The 26,639-nt window shown below is 30.4% G+C and overlaps 2 protein-coding genes across 2 annotated transcripts in view; one reads left to right on the top strand and one right to left on the bottom strand.

Annotated features, from left to right (window-relative positions):
- The window catches only part of LOC131844815 (uncharacterized), a 164,714-nt gene that overhangs the window by 76,450 nt on the left and 61,625 nt on the right, over positions 1-26,639 (bottom strand). The gene's annotated exons all lie outside the window — the stretch shown is intronic.
- LOC131844814 (uncharacterized) lies at positions 8,244-11,801 on the top strand. The gene is made up of 3 exons (XM_059193782.1): positions 8,244-8,473; positions 9,435-10,070; positions 10,358-11,801. Exons 2-3 carry the CDS (start codon positions 9,435-9,437, stop codon positions 10,580-10,582), a joined length of 861 nt encoding a protein of 286 aa, XP_059049765.1. The 5' UTR covers positions 8,244-8,473; the 3' UTR covers positions 10,583-11,801.

Here is a 26,639-nt window from a genome sequence, read left to right as displayed (position 1 = left end):
AAAGGCAATTAAATTAGAAGATAGGAGGCATGACACTTTAGTCCTTTGGAATGACAATTAATTAGAGGTATTTCAAGCGACGTTATAGCGTATCCATAGTGCTGTTAGCATACCATCAACCGAGGTGAGCCGTCTATATGTTTACCATTTCAGTTACATAAAAACGACAAATATATATACATATATGATGTATGTCACATCCTTTGTTGACCAGGATGTCGATTGATAGTACGTCTGACCATCCTATCTGGGATAACGGTAAGTTTTTATTTTATAGTTTATGTCATCTAGATACGAATACACATAGAAACAGTTGTAATTTGGGATCACATTAGTCATCTGGCTACAAGGCGACTGAAATAAAATATCATCAGAAATGACATGACCGTTCCGCCAGATTTAGATCATTAATTTATTAGAGTCGTATTGTAGAAACTATAAATTTTATGAAGTCGCGAAATCGAGAGAAACATTTTAGTAAATATGTATAGAAAAATAATAATAACTCATTATTTATGAACACATTCTAGCTTGCAAGTAACCTTTACATATGTAATTTCGTAGTGGAAAAATGCAAAATTTTCAGTGAAATACGTTTGTAATATTAATGTTGTTTTTAAAAGTGATTCTAAAATCTGTTTCTAAATTATATCTAGTAGCCACAATACAAAATAACATTAAAATAAGGCTATTTTTATAATAGTTTTATACTATTTTCATTTGAGGAGTATAATGTGAAATCGTTTGAAAATTCAAAGAAATTTGAGCAACAGGTAAATATATTACATACAAATTTAGTATTGCCTTTACTATCGCTCGTTTGTCTATTAAAAAGTACAAATTGTTTTTATGCACAGCATCTTCATAACACACAGAAAAGTAATAATTGAAGTCCGATCACTATTCTGTAAAATCAAAAAATATTCGACAGTGGCTTCTTCAAATTGTTCTTTGCTCTACCATTACATACATTCGTGATGTGTAAAATATATGTTAATTCGATAAGTACAATTGTTTCAAAAGACATTGTTTAAAACAATTTCATTATTATGCTCGTCCACTAATTTGAATGACGTATTAAAGTTATTTGTTTCCATATTGTCACACAATATAAACTTTATTGTGTCGTAAGATAGAGTTGTGTTTACGACGTCCCATAAGGCGTCTATACGATCACTTTAACTATCAATTTGATGAGAAAACTATCGTAACAAAGTTCACACATCTCATGTAGCATGTGGTTTATTTATTACTAGTTGCCCATATCTTGCGGCATTACCCGCGCAAATAAAGCTTGTGGATAAAGAATGTACTGATCTACAATTTCATCTCTACATGTATGGACGGGATAGTTCCTCTGACATTGTGATTTTATACATCTTATACATTTTTCTAACATTGTTAGATTTGAACGTTTTGGTGAACGCAACTCTTAACACATTGCGCTGGTTATGTTTGAATCCCACGTGTTAGGGTCTAGCTTACTACCGCTTTTTTATTCAGTCTAAGTGTACGTTAGAGGAAGCTTCTCTGAAATCGCACTGTCCTTGATCACTAAGGTTGCAGCGTGTGGGAATGAATTCCCTGTCGATAACGAGTGGTGTGATGGTACAAGGTAGTTGTAGACATGGTCTCGAAGTATTTTTTGGAACACAGTCCGTTGTATATTTGTTAGATCAATCTAGTCTCATGCGTTAATTTAATTTGGTATTAATGTTTTCGTTACTGAAGTGTCAGTCAGAAATATATATATATATATATATATACCATACACAAAGAACTTTTTAGTTCTTCTTTAACGTGTTAAACGTGTTCAATGTCGAATTTTATATGATCTTTGAAATTGATGAGATTTGAAATCGCGGTCATTTTTTATCTTTTAAGCCGGGATAATGAACCATTAGACAACATTAACCTAAATTGCAGACTGGTCTGCCATTCATCCTACTACAGAATATTTTGAAAATCCGTTATATAATTACCATTAAGACTCGGACTGTTAAGTACAGTGAAGTAGCACAAAATACTGTATTGTATACAAGAAATTACTTTTATGGTGGATTTAGATACGACGATTCTGTAAAGAAACGTATAAACCAAATCTATAAATCAAAATAAAAAATAGTGGCTCGAAAATTAATAAAATATTTAGTTTGATGCATGAGCTTCCTCCAATACCAAGCCTATTGGCCAATATGGTAGTAGTATAGTAAGTAGGCTAAATATCCCCATTATATTCAAGTTTAAAAAATAACAGAGTTTCGCAATTATGCTATTAAGCTATGGAATATTACGAGTTTATGTAAATAACCATATATTTCAATAATAAAATAGCGAGAAGATATAGATCTTATATTTAACTATTTTTATTAGAAAACATTAAAGTGCATGAATTAACTATACAAATTGATAAAGTAATACCCCGTAACTGAATATAATAACCAATGAAAGTCGCGCGAAGTGACAATATACCCAACCAGTTTAATTACTTACTAGTTTAGTTACTGGTTTAATAGTCTATGGTCGCGCTTGACAGTCTGCGGTCTTGCGGGAATCGAAAACACAAACAAGAGGGGAGAGGAGCTGGAAAATTTATTGAATACTAAGAAGTTATGCAAAGTCTGAAATTATTTGAAAGACTGAGCAAAGCCTTTTGTCATTTCTACAGACATTCTCAAAGTGGGCAAACACAAGGGGGTATTAGAGGCTCCACGAAAAAGATTTTGATAGTTATGATATAACTGTCAGTATCAAAGTAGCATCAGAAGTAGTGACTTCTTCTTAAGAGTTTTCAATAATTTTTTTTGTGTAGAATCCCTTTAATAAACCTTCCTCTTCATTTTATTCTGTTTTGGGAAATTGTTCCCTGATACAGAAAGTACATATGTATATAATTTTCCACTTCATATATTTTCTGCACCAGTAATGATTACTATCAAATGCAAACAGAATAATAAAACGCTGTTTAATTTCGGCAAAGATATCGGATATATGTTACCATAGTGAATACTGTTAGTTTGTACTCAATCTCGATAAATTATGTAATGTAATTAAATTGTTATAATCAATCTGAACCATATCATCAAATTATGAATTGATAATATCGCTGGAAGGCATTGGATGCGAGCAGCGCAGGACCAACCGGCATGGAGATCTTGGTGGGACGCCTTTATTCAGCAGTGGACGTCTTCCGGGATCAGATGATGATGAATTGACTATAAATACGTTGAATAAAATAAATTGTGTATGAACGTAATTGGGAACTTGAACGCATTAAGACGGTGTGGTACAGACGAAAAATGCAATGCCCCAAATGCTCACCAATTTTAAGGATAAAATTTTTCCTTAGGCAGACATCGGGTGAAATAAATTTGAGAACTTGTGCATCTCGTCGAAGTGATTCTGTCGCAACCACAAAGTAAATAAATACCGAAAGCAACCATGCTTCACTGCTTATACACTATGGTAAATATATGTTTATATTATAAATACTATATTTCTAATATATATATTGAAATGTTACATATTTATAAAATATAAAATATATAAATCGAATCCATTATCGAGTGTTTTATTATAACCACTTATTATTACTTATCAATCAATAGTAATGACCGGAATCAATAAAAAACCACATTATAGTGACTAACGGGTAAATGTTATCAAATTATTTATTAATACAATACTCTGTCTAGAAGGAAAATAAATTACAAGCGTCTGCTTTACTACAGCATGAAGAGTACTAAGAAATTTGTCTATTTGTATTATTCACACATGTTTCCCGCTTTACTCGCGTAGATTTCATTCCCAAATATTTTCATACTCTTATACGAAAAAAGCTTCAACTTAGACAAATACTAATTTTGGCTAGGCTAAAACTAAAATCGTGCACAAAGGCGACAATCGAGGTCGTGCTCAGATTCAGTGTTGGCAGAGTGAGCTGAAGATAAAAGTTATTTATATTAATTAAAAATTAAATAAAAAAATGGACTACTACTATACACGTGAATATATAGAATAGACAGTGCATCATTATGTAATTATTAATACACACCTATTTATTTTTAACAACGAGCTCTGCTCATTGTATAACAACAATGTCAATTACTGTAAAAATATAATATAGGTACATACTGTTGTATTTCAATCAATATATCGCGGTTAAGCAGTCAAAGTCGCAGTTAGATAGGACAACACTTAATAAATATTACAAGTGGATATATGATTTTTTTCTGGACACAGAACTAGTATAGTATTTAAAACGGACTAAACTTTATAAACAGTAGATTGTGTGTATTCTATTTCGCCTATTTCAACTGTCAAGCATATTCCTTTTTAAAATATGTTTTAATTGAAAGGGGGGATAAGGCCATGAAATTACAGGATTTGGACGCATAATATCTTAGTTCTCCGGAATGACAACGTATGAGTGGTATAACGGGCATCATATGATAACGTAATATCCGTGGGCCCTTTCATAGCTATTTCATACTCGTATATAGGCGACGTTTAATAGTTATCATCAGATAGGTCATCCGTCAGCTTGTTTGTCATTCCAATTATATAAAAAAGTTATGACAAAGAAAACACCAGAATATAATAGTGTTAAAAGACACTATAGGCATCGTGGTTATATACATAACGTTGTATATAACCACAACGTTATGAAATTTTATCCTATCTCTAATCTAAGTATCTGTCACTAATTATATATTCTATTATAGATAAGAATTATATGCCAAGGGTGTTCGTAGTAACCTCATTAGATCATTAGCAGTTATATTTACTAAAGTGCATTTAAAGAAAGCAATAACTGCCGTTAGTACTTAGGAAGAAATGTAAAACAATAATTACATTACATTAACAAAGTACTTTATTTTGGTATCAACCAGATTTGAATTCACGATCTTCTTCATATAAAACGGGGTAGCAAAACCATTATGCCATGTCGCTACTTAGTATATTTAATTAGTATAATTTACATACATTAAGATAAATCATAATTAACTGAAGTACCTATTGTCAAGGAAAGGAACGCCTAAATAATGTATTTGTGTGGAACGAAAAATGAAACGCATGAAATATGTAAATAGTAAAACATAAATAAATTAAATTAAATTGTATTTTGAATTAAATGACTTAAGGGTTAAAAAATAATGTAAAAGAACGACACTTATGGAAATGTCTAAAATGTTTCATAAGAATAAATGAATGAATCATTCAGAATTTTGAATGATGAGGCTAGCCTCATTGTCTGTCCTATTGAGGAAATCTGTCTACACCATTCATTACAAAACGTACAAAACGCGAAATAAAAATGAAAAGGTAACAAACAGACAGATATCTTTGCATTTAGTATTAGTGACAACTAATTCATTCTGCAATAATAGGTTAAAAGTAAGTAAACAATGATTTTCCAACAACTTGGTTACATAATATAAAATTTATTTTAAATTATTTAGGTATTATAATATTTTTCGTTTTGCAAGTTATAGATAAATATAGAAGTATACAAATCTAATATATTCGTATACAATAGGAAATAACTATATCTTAGAGTTTCATATTTATATGGAAATGTCTTTAGAATTCCTTAATGGTATAGCGTGCTTTGACTATATCAGACAAGACTGGATATAATATTTTATTGTTATGTTTGAAAGAAACGCTGATGGCACTCTGCTCTCTCTGAGAAGTCTGCTTTGTGCTACATATAATAATGTTTATTTTGTAATAGGAACAGATTTTAAATTCAGAATAAAAAATAATGTTAAATCGACTACACTTTTTAATGTTTTAAATTATATTATATATTACTTTTTGAAATACCTTTCCAAACCGTGTCAGATGATTCTTTTTTATAACGAACGAACTTACAATTTCACAGTACGACTGTAACTTTAATTGCTATTGGACTGTTTTACTTCCGTACGCTGCATGTTATCAATATAAATAATTTGTATGCTATGTTATATTTTAGTTCCGCGTTTCTATATTAAAATCGTCACAGTAGCGCGCTAAAAAAATTAAATAAGTTATTTGTACTTCAAATTAGTTTTTTTCTGAGGAACCGATGTAAGGATCAAGTTTAAATTAATACTAATTGTATGGATATAACAATAGTATTCTACGTATACACCATATATTTTTTAGTGGCAACAAGTATTGTCATATCAACTTCTCTTTAGAATCTATCTCAGGAATAGAGGTTCTTGAAATTTCTTCTAAAGTGAAGAAAAGAGGATTATTTTCAAATTGCTCTCTAATTCAACCCAAATATATACAAGGCAGTATTATAAATATCTACTTAGAATAGATATATATGAAACTTTACATAAAATCTTAGAATGAATTATAAAATGTTTTTTGACCAGTTCTGCTAGACGTTATAACCATAGTATTTCTGTCCTTGGTGTTACAACGGCGATTTTAATCAGTTTCGAGATTAGTGTTATCCAAAACATTAACCAAATACACTGAGTAATCCTTAAGACGCCTTGACATGTCCAAATAAGGATTTTATTGGCTGTGTGTCACTGCTCAAATAGACATAAAAACACAACTGTCTTCTTGGTATGTTGTTTTACGTATTACGTGCGAGCAGATGAATAAATACACATGTTCAAATATGTTTAAAAACCTTAGTAATTCGAACGCACCTAAATTTAATTAATATAACCTAATTAAATTCGTAAAACACCGACTTGTTTTCTTGTGGTAAGGATTACATTGGTGAGTTAGTGATGGATTTGAAATATACATACATACATTACATTACACTATTAGTTAAGAAACTTTTTTATCGAAAGTAGGTATTTATTAATCTATATCACAGCATGATATTTTTTTACAGATAAAGACTACTTTTATAGAAAACAGAAATTTCAGGGAGGAAATTAGATTTATAAAGATGTACACATTGTTAAGTATACTATTACAATTTTACTTTGGTGAGATATGAGTAGTAGAACCTATATGATAAATTATATATTTTGCTTTCAATGTGCATTTTTATTTGAAAACAATTAATTAAATTAAGTTAAGATATATGTATAGATAGATAACTTTCAAAACTATTTTAGTAATTTTAAATATCATGTTTTAAGAGTTATCCCGAAGTACTATTCAAAATTTACCAACCATATGGGGAACCCTAAGTGTGTCCTATTTACATAATATATTACGTTTCCCTTGTCAATAGGGTAGGCCCTATTACGGGGTTTTGCAGACGGTGAAGAATCCTCGTAGTAATATTATTAGTACCTATTGATTTTGTTTTCATTATACAGGCACATATATTGTACAAAAAATAGCATTATTATTTGTTTTTGTTGTAAAAATAGGTGGTAAAACAATAAATTTGTTGGATAAATATTTTAATGGCAACAGTAGAACATAATCATAGATAGTAAGGTGACATATAAGGTAATTTGTTTTGAAAATAAAGAATAAAACTTAAATATATTGTTATTATAAGAGTTACTTAATAATTTCATATTGGCTATGAATAAGCCTCTATAGAGGCTAAAGTAATTTAAGTGTCTTGTGTGATTGTTTATTTTAACAAAAAAATACTGTAAGAGTGTTGTAAAATAAACATGTATTTTTGAGTTAAGGAACTGACAGAATGTGACGTCAAAGGTGTGTGCAATTTATAGAAACATAGATAACTAATTTAATCTTACGTATGGAGTGCGTATGATATCATAAGCAATAATACGGAAATACTAGCTACGTCACAGTAATTAAGCGTTTTGTTCTGTGATTCATTTTGATACCAATGTTTACATGTTTAAAAGGAAAGTGTTTAGCTAAGAAAAAGGTTTTGTATACGATTGTTCTCGAATTTAATCAGGTTCTATTTTTTTTTAATAATACGGAATTTTAATATATTAAATTATAAGAGATTAATATGATAAAACAAAATAAGCTATTTCAATTTCCAATAAGAAACTTTTATAGCAAAATAGAATAAGTCTTTTTAAGCAAAATAATTGAAATTTATACATTTTTAAACAAAATATGTATGTTTAAAAATGTATAAATTTTAATTCATCATTTTTTGTATCTAGTAGTTAGTAGGTATATATACATATTCAAAATATGTATATACATATATATATAAATAAAAAATCGACAGTAGCCATAGTAAGTTAATGATGTGTCGTGCTATACCTACCTACGTATTTAGCTGGTATATATTGTAGGCGCGTCGGTGCGGGCGCATATTCACTGCCACGGTCGCGTGCCCAATAACTATTGGGTATCGTATTTAGCGTATTCAGTCTACTATACCACGTCGAGACGGTTGCTCGTACCGTGCGGCGGTACATCGTGAGATTCTAGTGATAATGATAACAGAAGACCATAACATAATCATCGTTTAGTTAGTACACTTTTCAAGTTACGAATCGTGCGGTCGTTATTTTTGAACTGGTAACATTTTAGTGGCTTCGAAATAGAACGAGTCAAGGTGCGTACCGTTATATTTCTGGTGCTTGGGAATGGTGTTACGAAACGGGAATGCATGGTAAAGATGCAAGGACCAGTATGTTATTATGTATGAATGTTTATATGTGGAAATAAAGTGAAGATGCCGTGATCGTGACAAGTGAAATTCTGTTGAAGAATGATATTACTTACAAATGTAACACTTTTACATTCAAGATATTCCATCATTAAACTGTTACAAATAATGATGTGAAATCATTGATTATATGGTATTGTACAATCATTTGTGATTATTATTGTTAGTAGGTAGGTAGGCAGACATTTATATCTTAGTTGTACCGAGTGAAATCCTGTCAAAGTACATGCATAAATGTAAAACTTTGCAATTTACACCTGAGATATTCTTCATTACATTTCGTGATATCACATCAACGTAATGATAGGCTATTAATTGAATAATAATACATGTTTAGTGATCACTATTGTTAGCAGGTACCTATTTACTAAATGGTTTTATAATTAGGCGTTCAGTATTTTTTAAAAACAAAACTATGTGATCACTAATATTTTAAAACCATTATAAAATAGTACGTAAAAAATCAATATTTTTTGTAGTTTCTTTATGTAAATTAAAAACTTATAAAACTGTAGGTATATGTAGGCAATATGATATAAATGTCAAATGGTTATAAACATCATTAAAATTCTATTCAACATCAAGTTTTCCAATGTCATCTAGGTGGTTTGGTCACATTATGTGCTACAATATTCAATGGAAACCCTTTTGAATTCTTATTATATATTATTGTAATAAACTTCCAATCAGGGAACGTTTTGTAATTGCAAAAAATTCCATACAAAATTGTACCGTATACCGACAAAGTAAATATGCATATCATAGTATTTATTATTTAATTACTTCCGCTATATTCTAGATTCAGTCGTTACTATTTGACATTGACTATTTGTTATATATATTACAGATGAATACATTGACAATACTATTTGGAATCTGTGTTTGCGCGGCAGTTGTTTATGGTCGACAATTTAATGACCGAGTCGATACAGACGTGGCATCAGATGAAACAGATCACATAGGAAAAGCAAGAGATGTCGCTGCCAATCAGATGCGGCACCGCCGAAGACGATGGCAAAGCAACTATGGTTATGACTACTCACCGCCACCTATTCCTTATTACCCAGACAGAAGAGAATACGATCGGCCTAGTCAACAACAAGACATTGTCCCTCAAATATTGAGGCTTTTGGACGAAATATCCAGCTACATAAAACGGCCGCAACCTCCCCCACTACCGCAACCAATCTATGTACCCTATCCAGTGCCTTATCCAGTACCTCAGCAATGCACATGTTCAGGAAGAAGAAATAATAACAAATCACCTACAGATATACCAACTACTTTTGACAATAGAATTAAACCTGAACTAGAAGATGAAAGGCAAAATTGGGGAATAATAGACTCTAATGCAGAGAGAGAGGAGGGTGACTATGACGACATTGGCGACGGATCCCGGCCGATATCATTCGAACCAATAAAACCGAAACGACCTATGCAACGACCTCCACCGAAGGTAGAACATGGAAGTAGTCAAGGCCGAGTAAGTAATCAATAGATTATCTACTTGATTAAGTAAACTTTGTAGTAACAAAAAAGACAAAAAAATATTCATTTCATTGATATAAAAAAGATAATGATATTTTATTATATACATTTCTTAGATCTATTGCCTGTAAATATTATAATGTAATTACATTGATTTTGTAATTAGTAAATAAACTCAAAATATACGAAAGTATTGCAGTAAGAAAATAATTGTTATGAAAATATTTCTGCCTTTTCTCTTAAATGCAAATTAATGTTATTAATCTTTTTAATTTGTTTTAGAACGATCTACAATTACAAGCATCAAGTAACTCTAATCCAGAACAGGGTAGAGCAGCGTCTATCTGCAATGGAGCAATACTGACTTGCTGCAACACATCATCACAAAAGCAATGTTTCACGAGGCTAGGCTGCGCTATGACATTTGCGAAGGGCAATGCCTGTACCCAAGAGTCTGTTACCACGGCTATAGAATCATTTAAGTTAGCTTATGCTCCTGTATATTGAGCAAGTGAGTATACATGGAGTAAGAGTACATTAATGTAATCACTATTATCAGTATTGTAGTGGTATAGTGTCTGTTGTATTATAAGTACATATATATTCATCGACAATAAATTCATTTCGATGGTATTAAACGGCCCTTGAAATGATTTTAGGTAACGAATGCACATTTATGTCATAAAATCTTGATACTATTCATTATTTGCAATTTATGAATTTGACCAATACTTTGAAAAAGTAGGCAAGTCAGTGCTTTATATTTTTGCATACAAATTTATATATGATAGTGGCAATATAAGTGATTTTGTTACAAAAAGAAATATTTTCCCGCAAATAGTTTTGTGTATCAACTGAATATTATTTGTGTACTTAGTTACGTTAGACAATGCTTGGCGTTAAAAATTTATGGGATGATATTATTATATTATTCACGGAGATCTAGTTTTTTAGGTTTTCTCACGATGATAAGAAAATATTGCTTAAAATTTTTCACAACATTGTTGATCTAGCGCTGTTTGCTAACATCCATTTAAAGTAATGCAATTCTATATTCGAATATTTACAATAATTATTTCTATTAAGGTACAGATATTCCAAATTTGAATCTTAAATTATGTTAAATGTATTTCTTTACATCCACGATATATAGATTTAAAGACTTCTTGGTTATATTTTAATTGAGAAATGGCTAACTGCAAAGCCTGAAACAAAAGTCATGAAATATTTTATCTGATGCCATAGTCGTAATGTTTTTTTTATTCAGTAATATTAAATATTTATTAAATTTATTATACGAAAAAGGTGTTATGTGGGACAATGACCCCGAGGTTCGTACAGTATGTATATTCGAAAAATTCATATATGAGTTATTGCCTGTGAGGACGGTTATGTAAATAAAGAGGCATTTATGTATGTAATATCGAATGTGTTTTATGTATTTTGTTAGGAAGAAGTATATTGTAAAGTTAACATGATTATTAATAAAATATAATAATGTATGAGTTGTTCATTGACACTCTTTAATAAATGTATATATTTAATAATCTTCACGATATCAAAAATTTGTATTATTGTTACTTAAAATATATGCCTTAACAATATTAGTAAAATATTGTGATATTGGCACCTACTTAGTTGAATGTAAGTGTTCCTAGTCTGTTTTTATGTAGTAATTTGGATCCGTATTTGTAATTTTGTTTAATAAAATGGAAATTAACAAGAAGTTTTGCTTTTATTATGATTTGACTTTAGTATATGAAAATACCGTTCAAATATAATAACTTTATAGTTTAACCTTAAGAAAATAACAATGATGATATCTACTATCCACTTTATTATTCAGTAATTTATATTTTACAAAACACAGCAAGTTTGGTTAATACACTCAACTATAAAAAGTGGTCTGGGAAGAAAGTTAATTTAGTTATGTCTGAAAAAAAGTTATTATATTAATTATATTATAAACGCGAATGTTTGTGAGTATGGATGCATAGATGGGTTAATCCGCGGGCACAGCTAGTTATAAATAAAATGTAAATATATATGTATTACAGTACATTTTATTTATATATATATGTAAATATATATATAAATAAAATGTTAATAATAGTTTATTAACTTGCTGTATTTGCGGTTTCAATCGCGTGAAATTATGGCCTATGCGTTATTTTGATGTAAAAGCTATATTACTGTAAAGTTTAATTAAAATCCATTCCATCCATTTATAACATTAGCAAGATAATAACCAAGTTTTATGTTTACTTATAAATTTAGACATTGGATGGTTCCTTATAAAATACAGTAATCAATCACATACGATTCTAAAATATTAAAATAATATCCTCAAGAGATTCTGCCGACGCTATTTTAATATGGCTTTTTATACAGAAATGTATAAAAACATATGAAGGTTGAATACTAGGGAGCGTCATCCTATGAGAAAGAGCGACGACCTCGAGAACGTTGCAGGGAGTCGGTGGATGCAGGAGGTTGCAAATAAATAAAGGGGCGATACTGTTTCTCAAAGTATTCGACAAAAATAATATTTTATGGATTATGAAATTTTTCATTAATGCACCGCTCCTATTTGTCGTAGCGTGATGTTATATCGCGTATAGCAAACATTGAAACATTATTCTAGTGTTCGATAGTAGCCTACTTATCGAGGCTAGGAGAGAATAATGTTTCAATTCGATCTAGTATTTCCTGAGATTAGCACGTTCAATCAAACAATAAACTCTTTTTAATGTTTATATAGATGTCTATTTGTATTATTTTTTAATTGATGATTATGGAATGGTGCAACACGTCTATACTAAATCTATATGATGGTAAGGACCAGTAGACAATGTTAGGTTCATAGAAGACAGATCAGTTAGCTCATAGTGGCAAATTGACCCAGAAATTAACCACGGTGCTTTCCAGAGGGAACCACATTACCTATGACCGTTCACTGAATCCTGAATTAATGCGCATATTTATGATTAAAACTTTATGGTAAGTAATCGTTGTTTTGCCTTATAATATATTAAAGTTGCTATAATTGAGGTTGATGGTAGAAGGGTGAAAATATAGGGTTGTATCTATGTATTTGTTAATGTCACATTATAAAATAATAATAAAATTATTGTACAAAGAATAAAAATTAAATGTTAGGGGTGGACTACCCTTATGACTTAGGGTATGAAAAATAGATAGTAGTGGATTCTCAGACTATGCATATAAAATGTCATAAAAATCGGTCAAACCGTTTCGAAGGAGTATGGTAACTCACATTGTAACATGAAAATTTTTTATATGTAAGATAAAAAATCTAAAACATGGTCATAGCGAAAATTTGATAGAAATAGTTTCTTATTATTCACACACCTACTTCAGATCAGTTTCAATATCTATTATTTATTTCAGTATCGATTGTTTGTATAAAGTTAACCATTTTGAATGTATATTGCAATCAATGCCAGCACAGCAGGAGCCGTGGGTACTGGTTACATGAAAATTAAATGGAAAGTTATACAAATATGTCTCGATACGGGATTATAATCCGCATTCTCTGTATGGAAATCGACTACTCTCACCTCGCATTGTGGTCGATATATCTACTAAGTACGTAATTTTTTGTAATGTACCGCAAAAATGTTTTCGTAACCACAGATTTGCTTATAGTAAATTGCCAAAATTTCTACATTATATGAGAACATATATATTCATGGTACCTATTATATGTGCTACATAATTTACGGGAAATAAAAAAAAAACAAATGAATGGCAGAAATACTTGTCACAATAATACATTTAAAAGCTTAAATGAGAAGGTAGGTATGTAAATACAATATGTATTGACAATATATTATATATTGTATTAATGGTAATATGTCCTGTTAAATTATAATAAGGAAAAAACATATATGATGACAAGTATTACACAAACAAAATATACCTTATACGTTCATTTAAAATATATAACAAGGTATAACATTAAATTATTGAATAAATATGTACAGATCTAAGCCATACATAAAATATCTATGTGTTTTTCTAAATTTAAGTGAATCTCTTCATTTCCAATACTTTTCTATAAATAATATCTCAGGAAAATTCACACAACGTCATCTAATCTCAGTCTAAGCAAAATTGTGCTATGAGTAAATATCTACTAGATAACTGAAATAAATGCATAGATATGTTTTTTTTGTAAATTCGTGCATATTATACATAGAAAACAACTAGACCGATACAATAACATACTCAAGAATGCAAATGTTTGTGCGGTGTGAGGAATCGAACCCACGACCGTCGGAAGCAATCGGTGCGGTGATGTGTTAAACCGCTAGACTATCGAAGCCGTTAAAATAAGAACATACCACGAATATCATTTTATGTAAATTAACGATACGAAAAAGATTGGCGCTAATAAAATTGTATAAAATATTCGATGTTGCGAGTAGACTCTTAGCTATAAGTAAGATACTGGATTCCAGATTTTTTTGTATATATAATTGTCTGATTGAAAAGGTTGATAGATGATGTATAATTTATCTCGTTCATGCGCAAGGTTTATCTATATTTTTTTATTGAAGGCGGAAGTGTGCTGTTAAATTAAGTGCATGAAGATTTTTATTAGTTGAAAATACATACAATATAAAATGATTCTATTTAAGAGAACAGATAATAAGAAAATATGGTAAGCTGTAATAATGTTTTTGTAATACTTAAATCTCGAAATTTAGGTGCAAAGGACGACTTGATTTTTTTAAATATACCAAAAAATCCATCTATTGAAATGTACAGTTATTTTCAAAGATACAAAGTAAAATTTATTGAAGGAAAAGACTAAACAGTTTAATATTTAAAATATGTTTATTAGATGTCTGACGTATTTGTGTTTAAGAGGGTAGAACTGTACCATAAGCCTGCTTTCGTATTGAACAGTTAACTCGACATAGGCATCCGGTTGAAACTAGTCTACACTGCAGTTTTAGTTTATTAGTTATCAGTAATCACAAATAAATATTTATAGTCATCATTCCATTCGTCAAATTCAATAAGTGACAATGTTATAATATTAATATGAATATGTACTGAATAAAATGTAAAATCACAAACAAAGTACTTTAATACAGTAACATACACAAAACTAAAGAAACAATTCCAAAGTAATAATTCAAACAAAATGCACAGAGACTAGCGTAATAAAACAGATAAATATGATAAAGCTATCTACTAATGCAGATATTCCATAGGTTTAAAATGAATTACACAATATTTAATAAACAATATCCAACAGAGAAATTTGAATTTGAATTTATGAAGCAAATCATTGATCCTGTCTTATAAGCCCATTATTTTTTTAATATTAAAGTCTTACATATTTTTTCAATTAAATGGATATCAAGGATCCGGTCGTACCTATATATAAAATTACATAATAAACATTATCCTACTCTATTTTGCAAGGTATATATAACTAGATACAATTTTGTTGCAAATTGAAATGCAACAAAATTGTACCTAGCTATATATCCCATTGCGAAATAGTCTTGAATATTATATTATATATCCGAAACTTATACTTTTTTTAATGGACGTTAATGGAATAGTGCACCTACTTGTGCTAACAATATATGCTGGCGAGGCACCACCGAGGTAAGCATAATAAGATAAGCATGAAGACAGGTCAGTTAGCACATTCATCGGGAATTAACCATGTTGGTTCCTAGTAAGGATCATGTGCAGGTCGACTTGACATGGTACATATTGGGGTCACTAGTCACCATTACTAACAATAAAGATAGATTTATATTAAAAAAGCCATTAAGTAACCGATTAAATCATTTTAATATTGATTACTCATATTTGTACACTGGAAAATACAGAAGATTTGTCCTAAAAAGATAATAAATGTGACTAACTCAGTTTCATACAGGCACTCCATTCATTACTCTTTTTTTTTATAACTAAGGTGTCAAACAAGTCGACTGTCAGCCTGATGGCAAGGAGTAACCGTCAGCTATATAGATACACGAAGAATACCACGAACTAGTTGTCATCACATGGCACCTTTGGTAGACGTCCAAAGCGTTGCGTTGCCATTCCAGAGGACTAAGGCGTAAATACACTGTATCTTGTAATTAGACTGCCTCCATTAAACTGTACCATTTCCTCCTTAAACTGTATCATCCTCCACCCGAAACACAAGCACTTTCAAAGCAAGCTGCTTGGCAGCACGATTAGTTGAGACTGGGCATTTATGCAGACAACTTTTTATAAAGTCTACCTAGGTTTTTAAATTTTGTTTATACAATAAGTTTTTCATTCAGTAATTTATATCATTCAGAAAGGCTACTAGTAGCTTTTCTGTTTACAGTACCTTCATAAGCATTTTGTGAGAAGCTGTTAATTTGAAATTACAATCAGATACTTTAATTTGATTTATTTATTTGTACACATGTCTAGCGGCTTAGCCTATCGCTTTGTTTCCGATGAGCGCAGGTTTGGTTCCTAAATAATACAAATATTTCATATTTCATGAATCGTTGTATACTACAACAGTTGCAAACTAAAAACTATAGTGTTTATATAAATAATCTAAAATAAATTCAAAATTTCATTTGCTTTTCCCATTACCTGCAGAAACATTCCCAGCTTCAGCAACACACGTATATTTGGTTGCTTATTTTAAGCTCCTGATTCTAGAGATGATGTCTAAATTCTGGCAGCTTAAGACTATCTCTGGAGACTAGGCTTTATTTATTTTTTTATTCTACAAATGCCATGGACGTAGCTACATCACAAAGCATGTTCATTGCATAATATCTATTATTAACCTCTCTTTTAAATTTAGTAAAGAATCAAGCATGTCAGTATCAATCACAATGATTGCCATTATGTGAAATGCGTGATATCATGAAATTACAAAGGACACATTCATTGACCTACGGCAGTGGTACGCAACCTTTCCATTTATACATTGTATTTATACCTTGCCGTGAAGAACGAAGAAATTGTATTACTATAACCGGTAAAGGTTACTTTAAAAAAAAACACTTATCACGGTGTATTATTAGTGTCTATAATAGGTATCATATATAGGAATCTATATTATATTGACTCACATTATTTAATAGTAATATAATTAACTGAAATCGATAATTTTAAGTTTTAAGTGTAAGTATTTTAAGCATAACTAGTAAAAGATATTTTGAAGATATTATGATGTATATAAATATTAATTATTTTGTTTATACACAGTCATTTTCCAGTTTATTTATACAATCGCTGATGCCTTACATTTTGTAATTTTTGCAGAGAAAGCTTGTATTTACTTTATAATCATTTCTGGGTATGATTAAAAATCACATTAATTACACACGAATCACAGGTTGACTATTGCTGACCAAACAACAAAAGGATCATGTTTCCACTAGCTATTTATTTACGAACAATGATTTTGATTCGAGGAGATGACATTGAACTTCATTAACGCTCATATCCTAATGTTATGTGTTACAGTGTGAATTAATTGTTGGCGTTGATTGTGTCCATTGATTAGAATCACATGATAAAATTGTGTTAATTTTGTTTGCCTTCCTTGTCTTGTAAATATTTATTCAGCGGAAATAGATTGTAACACAGCGCCATCTAGTCCCACGGTAAGCAGAGTTTGTGTGATGGGCACTAGACAACTGATATAAATACTTTTTTTTGTAAATATATACATATAACACATACATATATACACAAAATACCCAGACAATCATAGTCATAAATACAAACGTCTACACCGTGCGAAGAATCGAACTCGCAACCATCGGAAGTAAACCGGTGTGCTGAACCGCTAGAACACTGAGGTCGTCAATACCACTATTTTAGTTTGCCTGGAAGAGATCTCTTCTAGGGATCTACATATATATATATAGTCTACCTATAGTCTACCTAACATTATCTCTAAATTATATTATTAATGTGTTATCTGTGCAATAAAGATTATATTTAAAATTTATAATTGCATACGCAACATATATATCTTGACGACTGTAATCCTAGAAGGAGTGGACAATAAGCTTAATATATAAAATTTCCTCTCACGTTGTTTGTCTACGATGAAATGCTACTACAGAACCGATTTAGTTTAAATTTTATATGTATATTCTGTAGGTCGGAAAACAGGTACAACAACCTATTTTCCGACCTACAGAATACTATTTTGTATTCCCCTAAACGAATAAGATCGTTTTTTTCCTCAATTTTTTTTTATACTTTTTGACACGTTTTTTAAACGGCATTAAAACCTCTATTTTTTTTATAACGATATTAATTTATAGTGCAAAATAACGTTTACCGGGACAGCTAGTAGTCCATATGGTAAACGCAAAACTTGACTTCCTTACATACTCGTATTGAGAAGGCTATTTGAATACAAAATAGCAGTGGGCGCACCTACCATCATGTCGGTCATAATAGAACTCTGTATAACGAATGCATTGTAGATCACTAAATTATATATTATATTATTTAATTCAAATATTTTGTGTCAAAGAGCAAGTAGTTATTATGCATGATGCATATGATTCATTTTTATCAATAATTACCTACATGTACTTATTTACGTACTTTAGACAGCATTTACATATACACTTATTTAATTGTAAAAATAAATGTATCATTATGTTATCATACAAAGTGACTAAAGTTATGTGTCACCGCTCATTAATAAATAAACGATATAGAGCACATTAACATACATAATTATATAAACATCTTTAGCTAATTTATTAATACACTAGTTGTGTCCGCGACTTCGTTGACGTGTATCACTAAACGATAAAGACAAGTAAAACATTTATACGTCGTCTATTTTATCTAATGAAATTAATAACAGTGTAGAAGGCATTTTTTTTGTTCATATGTTGAGCAATATTTAATCATTTATTCAGTGAACATTTTATCCTAATTGCTCTAACCGTTTTTGCGCGTAATATACACATTTGACTATTTTCCTGTCGTCATGATTTCACAAATATATACAGATAAAGAGGATTAAGTGACTTTTGCATAACAAAATTTATTTATTGCAGGACTTCAAAAAAAGGATGATTCCAAATTATTTCAAAGTTAAAATTTTATACAAAATTCAACTGAAGACCACACAGTGACCATAATGCAGGCGAAACTACTACAAAATTCTCCTAAAATAAATATGGTGTTGTTTTAAACAGTGTGTACCTACTTCTAAAATAAATTTGGTTAACGAAAATGAACAATGGGATGACTTGATATTCGTTGTCTTATCGTGTCATCAAAATATCATGGAGTTTAATTAGTTAATGTAAAAAATATTGATAATGCACGTTTTGTATGGGGATCGCTTCAGGCCGTATAGCCTTAACGCTCACGGATGTTAAATTAAATGAAGACATATTGTCGATATTTCTAATCACGACTTATTTTTTTCCTTAACAATGAATTATTTATTATTATTTTATATTTAGTTTTAGCCAACATTATCATTTATTATATGTTAAACATACATATACATTACTATTTATATATGCTTGCTAATCATATATGTAATATCACGCCTATAGGATCAAATATGATTCTACACAAAGATACCAATTGAATCTAGCGCTAAAATCTGGAAAATGTTAATTTTTAGAGTTGTCACATGATATTTACTTGTAAGTACCATGGAAATCCCCTTTCCAGTGACATTCATTGTTTGACAATAGTAACGTTATTTATTATTAATTAATTATATCATTTAATAATAATAATAAAATTATATCATTTATTGACGAATTATTGCTGTGTTGCAAATATGATCCCAATAAATTATTGTACATGTATATCTAATTGCATTTACAAATGCAATTAGCTGGAATTTAAACTTGTACCGTAGAGACTTAATTTGACTAGTTTTTTTTTTTATTTTTATAACACAGGGGACAAACGAGCAAGCGGCTCACTTGATGGTAAGTGATTACCGCCGCCCATGAGCACCGGCAACATCAGGGGAATTGCAAGTACGTTGTCGGCCTTTTAAAAAGGAATAAGCTCTTTTCTTGAAGGTTTTAATATCGTATCGGTTCGGAAATACCATTGCTGGAAGGTGATTCCACAATGTGGTTGTGCGAGGCAAAAAGTAAAGTTTGGGACTAGATGACGTGTGAGATGTCAAGTTATTTTTATTAATATTAAATTATGTAACATATGATTAGTGTTGTAAATCCCCGCGATTATTTTCAAATTCAAATTCAAAATATCGTTATTCATGTAGACTGTCTATTATAATATGTCAAATTTCGTCAGTTCGGAATGATTTTGAGATGAGAAGAACTGACAAGAAACTTAGCTCGTATTCTATTATGGGAATAGCTTCTCGTTATATGTTATATTACGTCCAGTTACGGAAGGGAAGCCTCTCTTACGTAACTGGACGCAATATGCAAGTTAAAATAAATATTTAATGCAGTAATAGTTAGCTGATCACAAGTGTTATAATAAATAAGTGCGTCAAATGGATTATTTATTAAATTTATTCTAAAATATTACTCACGTGCACAAAATTCCTTTGGATATTTTTACAAACTTTTTATTCCCAATTATAATATTTTTAAGACCACATGTATAATTATATACATGTGGTCTTAAAAATAAGACCAAATGGTAACCTAAAACAACGAAGATACACAGACTAAGAGGATCACAAATTAGGATTGTGACGAAATTACGGATTACTATTCAATTATTTAATCGAGTATTAGGGAGAAATGTAATCGATTACTTGATAATTCAGCATAAATAAGAATGTCACATCCTTATTCAGTTTAAAAAACTAATATCAACGTCGTACTAGGTAGGCCACTAGATATTTTCCCAATTACACGATGAAAAGCAAGAGCAAACACGAAAAGCAATTAACGGTTATTATGAAATTCCGCAAATATATTTACTATTGATTCTCTATTGTGTGCAAATAATTTATAATCAGTTAAAATTCTTGTCATGACACTTTTCAGATACGAGCAGTCAACTGTAACCTCTGTCCTTCAATCAATTTGTATTTCCAAAGATATTCAGATTCTCAGAATAAAAATATTCAAATTTCTAATTACATATATAGTTATTTTAAGTATATTGTAAAATTTACATTTAGTTATATTAAATCGATGAATAGACATTATTTATATGAGACATTAGTAATATAAAATCGATCTTAGAGAAGTTAATTTAAAAAAAATGACGCTTGCTTAATTAGGCTAAACATAATGCGATTTACATAGACTACCTAACGGCTTCGATGGTCTAACTGTTTAGTATATGGTAGAACTCTGATTGCTGCATGGGTTCGATTCCTCGCATAATGCAAATATTTGTATTCGTTTCTTTATATTGGTCTGGGTATTTTAATGTATTTAAGTATTTTTCTATTCGTCTAATATCCATAATACAAGTTCTGGTTGGGTTAGGATTAGATTGCACTATGTGAATTGAATAAATAATACAGGGTCGTTATTTTTATTACTATTATATATTATAAAAATTTATGACTTCCAGTGTTGTACAAAATATGCTCGACGTTTTCCGATAATTTTTCATTAAGCTGCACCTGGTTATGATTTAATATTTCTTCTTATTAGTTTTTCGGGATATTTTTTAGGGTCACTTAGAGAGTAGAAACGGAAAATATAATAACGTATTTGAAGTATTTTAAATTCCTTCAAACTCCACTCTGCTCTGAGAACTAATAAGTTTTAAACTCTATATCTTGATAGTTTCTGAACGAGCTGAGACTTTTGACATATTTGCAAAAAGACTGCCGATGCTGCGTATAGTAGTTATATAATAATAGATAATAGATTTTTGCGAAAAGACTATAGTGTTTCATAGATATCTGTAAGATTTAAATAACCATTTAGTAATTATAATTTACAATGTTAATTTAGCCTAGTTTATCACGCAGATTTATTGTATTAGCATAACGTCTCGTAAAACATCAGCTATTTTTATAATCTCTCCATTACCTCACAAAACAAACTAGAGTACACAAAACAGCCAATGAAAGGAAAACCATAAAGGACATTGGTCCTAACATTTTGGTATCCATCTACGTGATTTTTGTAGCGTGCTCATGAAGCACTAGTTGTGTCATTTGGTTTCATCCATAGTCTAATTTAAAGGAAATGTCGACCTCCCACTGTCGTCGTTTTACCACAAGGCTGCATATCGCATGCTCGAGCTATAACTTTGACTTTTTTCTTTTTGCACAGCTCCTAATGGTGCAGCATGATATTAAATAGTCAACAACCTGCCTTGACAATCATCATCCCTTGTCTTACCTTTATCACATTATTTGTGGTCGGCACAATATGTCATTTTTGTTCACTCATTCTCATCAGTCGTCATAACCGAGCTCGAATCGTTATAGCCTATAAATTTTGAAAAAAATACAAATTTGACTGAAACGAATTAAGCGTTTAGCGCATTCATACAAATCAACTTTGAAGCTTTGTATAACGTATTCGTCATTCAAGAATTATACATACATTCGCTTTCATTTTCTGTCAACAAACTGCACGTTCGTCGAAAATTGGTATTTCCATATTTTATATTCGAAGTTAGCCCTTATATTTTTACCTCATACCTACTATGTATGGAATAGTATACGCAGAAACAAATTAGTCACTTCTGTATATACATATCTTATCGATCTACAGACACCTATTCATGATGTTTCTAAGAAAATATGTACGAAATAATTCGGCAAGAATGTTGTGACCATTTGAAATCAAAAGATATTTGGGAATGGGATAAGTGGTACTAAAATTAATATCAATTAACGTACTGCTATGTTTTATGTATTAAGTAAAATAATGTTTAATACATATGAAGCGACTCTAGTTATTACTCCTAAAAAAACAGTGCGTGACCGGTACTATCTAGTAAAACGAATAATCGCAAGAAATTCAAAATTAAAAAGATATTGCGTTGCTAATATTGTAGATATTAGTAAAAAATTAGACAATTAAGAAACTTCTCTTTTTGAATTCGGTTGAAAATAAACAAGGGGAATAACGGGGGTTAGCTAACTGTTACGTGAACTCATATTTATTAGTTGTATCGTCTTTCATCGGATTTCAAATTTGATCACAGAAATTTGAATATGACCTTCTTAATAATTCTGGAATTGAAACAAGCTGTCGCTTCATTCCAATTCAACTACAAAAATATTTTTTTCATATAGAACAATTTCGACCGTTAATATTTTTTGTCACTATCCCTATTGTCCAATGTAACTCGAATATCACTTGGCTTTGTTAAAACAGCAGTTCTTTTATTCATACTTTTAAAGGTCACATATTTTTAAAATAATATTTGCTGCGAAATGTCGTCTACGTGGATACCTCAGTCTTACCTATTTCAACCGACAAGCAGTTTGCCTTTTAATTGGTGTTTCAGTTATACATATATAATATGACATTTGGCAGTAAAATTACATAATTGTAGTGGGTAGGTGGGTATCACTGGCGGTACATGTCCGTAGTGGTGGTTGCGTATACAGCTTTTGGTTGGTTCGGTCAGATTCATAAGTTACGTTCTGACATGGTAAAATAGATCAAATATTTATTTTTGTATAAATTGATTAATCCAACTACATTGCAGAAAATATGATTGTTTTGTTATGTACATTTGTTTTTTTTTAATTGTCTCGTTGTACTATTTTTGCCATTTTCCTTCAGTTAACCGCTAATGAATATCAAATACTTACATACTTAGTACCTAGACAGGTAGTAGCATTTTTCCGACCACAATTGTCCATAAAAAACTAACTATTTCATTATGCATCCCAAATGCTAAATATTCATATAAATATGCTAAATTTCATGATTACTTGTCAAGTCAAACTCGTTTTAGCATTTATAAAATTAATTAGGATGATCTCAAAAATAAAATTGTAAGAGCAACACTAATATACATAATAATATATGCCTTCCACGTATGATGCATCGATGACTAAATTCTCAGTGCTTACTGAATGGATTTACTATGTTTTGATGACGATATCAGTGGATGGAAAACCCATTAGTGTGAACACACCCACTGTCTGAGTCCTAATCCTAATGCCTACATATACTATTTTAGAATATACGTATGTGACGAAACAAGAATTCGTAGATTTAATAGTAAAATGCTGTCTTTTTATTATTAAATCTACGAATATATTATATATTCTATATTATATTTATATATATATTATATAAACTAAGGGAACAATGAGGTAATAAAAATAGGTGTAATAGAAAGAAAACTCCAAGTTAAGCATCGAGTAAGACGTCTAAGTGTACGCATTATGCACCTCTTATTTGGAGCGATCCAAATTCTACAGTAAGATAATGGTGTATAAAGATTCCATGGGTAAGAATGTACCATGTACGGTCGACCTCCACAGTCTTTCCCCTAGAAACCATCGTGGTTATTAATTTTTTTATTAAAATATCATGCACAAATACACATATAAAGATGCACACATGGTGGACTTAAGGCCTTGAGTCATTTTCTCCCGGTCAATCATAGAGATGAGATGTAACGAGAGATTTATGTGGGCAGCGCATTAAAAAAGAATAACAGCATACCACTACTTATTTTAATTCCATAGGTGTAATAGTAATAGAAGGAAAACTCGAAATAAAACCTACTAATAATACTAACCATCAGGCCAGACTAGTAATAGTAGGCTAGTAATCCTCTCCTAGCAAAAGACCCGTGAGCACTAGTCTCTCAATAATGGGTTGGTGTATATGGTGATACTGTATTTTTAGCGTAATCTTTTGGATCATTATTATTGTTGATTCTCCTAATCTGTACTGAATATTACGATAATTTTAATTTGAACAAATAACACCTACTCGCGTGTTCTTGTAGAATAATTTCAGAAATATGAAAGTATTTGTTAACGTTCATAGGTACAGATACAATATCTTTAAGTAATATTAAACTACATTTTGAATACAATTTAGGTACATAGTAATAATAATTATTTTTCTGTAAGTACATTTTATGAACGGACGTAGATACTTAAATTTACAATCTTAGTATATCTAAATACATTATACACTACATTTATAACAATCATTTAGTGCACTTAAGTATCCACAGATGGTACCTATTACGTATATAGATTTATGGACTTGACTATATACATATATCTAACAGAGTGTACGCCTGAGCACTATCTCAATTAATTAATTTATCCTAGGTAGAGTTTGTACAAAGTAGTCTGCGTGGGTACCTCTGTCCCACCCACTTCAGCCACCAAGAAGCTTGAATTGTCTGACTTATTTCCTTTAAAATAAGGTAGTTTTTACGACCTTTTTATTAAACTTTATTTTAAATTTAAAATAAAGTCATGAAATTATAGGGTATGGAGGCATGACATCTTGGTCTTCTGAAATGACAAAGCGTGAGTCACGGGCGTTATATGAATATGTGTTCTTTATGGTGCTGGTCACGTATACAGGTGACGGTTACCACCAACGGGTGGGTCGTCACGTTATATGCCATTCCAATTGCACAAAAAAATCGGAAAATTATACTTGCTAATGGAATTTGATCTCTATTTTCCACAATCAGCGTCTCATCTGGGCCGTTGTACGTGTTATACTAACTAAACAAAATGATAAATTATATGAAAATTATTATGAAGGACTCAAACCACAATGTCGATTGTACTGTTTAGAAATAACATATATCTCTGCAATCGTTACTTTACACAATGAGCACTGGCAGAAAATCTTTCACTCTGTATATACAATAATCTGTGGTAATAGTAGATAATTAACCATGACATTTAGCTTTAGAACACGTGTCTGTTCCCTTTTTGACGGCAAAAGCGTGAGGTGTCAATAAACGATTTAATCTGTAAATAATTCTGACGCAACCTTTTTATTCTACCATAATTATAATACGTACATTCATATATTTTTATCAACATCCGTTATGAATAGGATGCGCTAACTTAATGATTTTTATTTGCATTGAAAATATGTAGGGTTTACCCTCCATAAAAATAGTAGGCGTGCCTAATAATACAGTCATTGCTGATATCTTGGGCTAATTTATTTATTAATTTAACTTTTAAATGCAAATGTAACCGCAAATGTACATTTACTTTTGTGCTAAGTGAAGCACAAAGGAAAATGTACATTTGAGAACTTAACATTTTAAGCGCTTTTATATCAGTCAAGCAAGGGTTGTGAAGAGAAAAATTAAAATGAATGTATTAAAAAAAATCTCACGTTAAACAATAATGTCCAATGAATTGCAATTGTGACCAAAAAAAATATAGTAATAACATAAAAATGCTATTCATATTGTTAGTTATTGAAACATTTTATCGTATTCGTTGTGCTATTTTCTTGATTTTAAATACTGTAACAAAACATTGAATCACTGAAAGAATCCTTATCCGAGGCATTAGTTTAATCATGTATAATGTTGGATAGATATATGTATATTGAACATGAGCAACATTGAACATTGAGCAACATATAAATTAATC

The sequence above is a fragment of the Achroia grisella genome, unplaced genomic scaffold, assembly GCF_030625045.1.
Source record: "Achroia grisella isolate CSIRO2021 unplaced genomic scaffold, CSIRO_AGI_Agris_v1 utg413, whole genome shotgun sequence".
Lineage (NCBI taxonomy): Eukaryota > Metazoa > Arthropoda > Insecta > Lepidoptera > Pyralidae > Achroia > Achroia grisella.
Note: the sequence above shows the minus strand (reverse complement) of the source record. Positions and strands in the feature narration are given on the sequence as shown.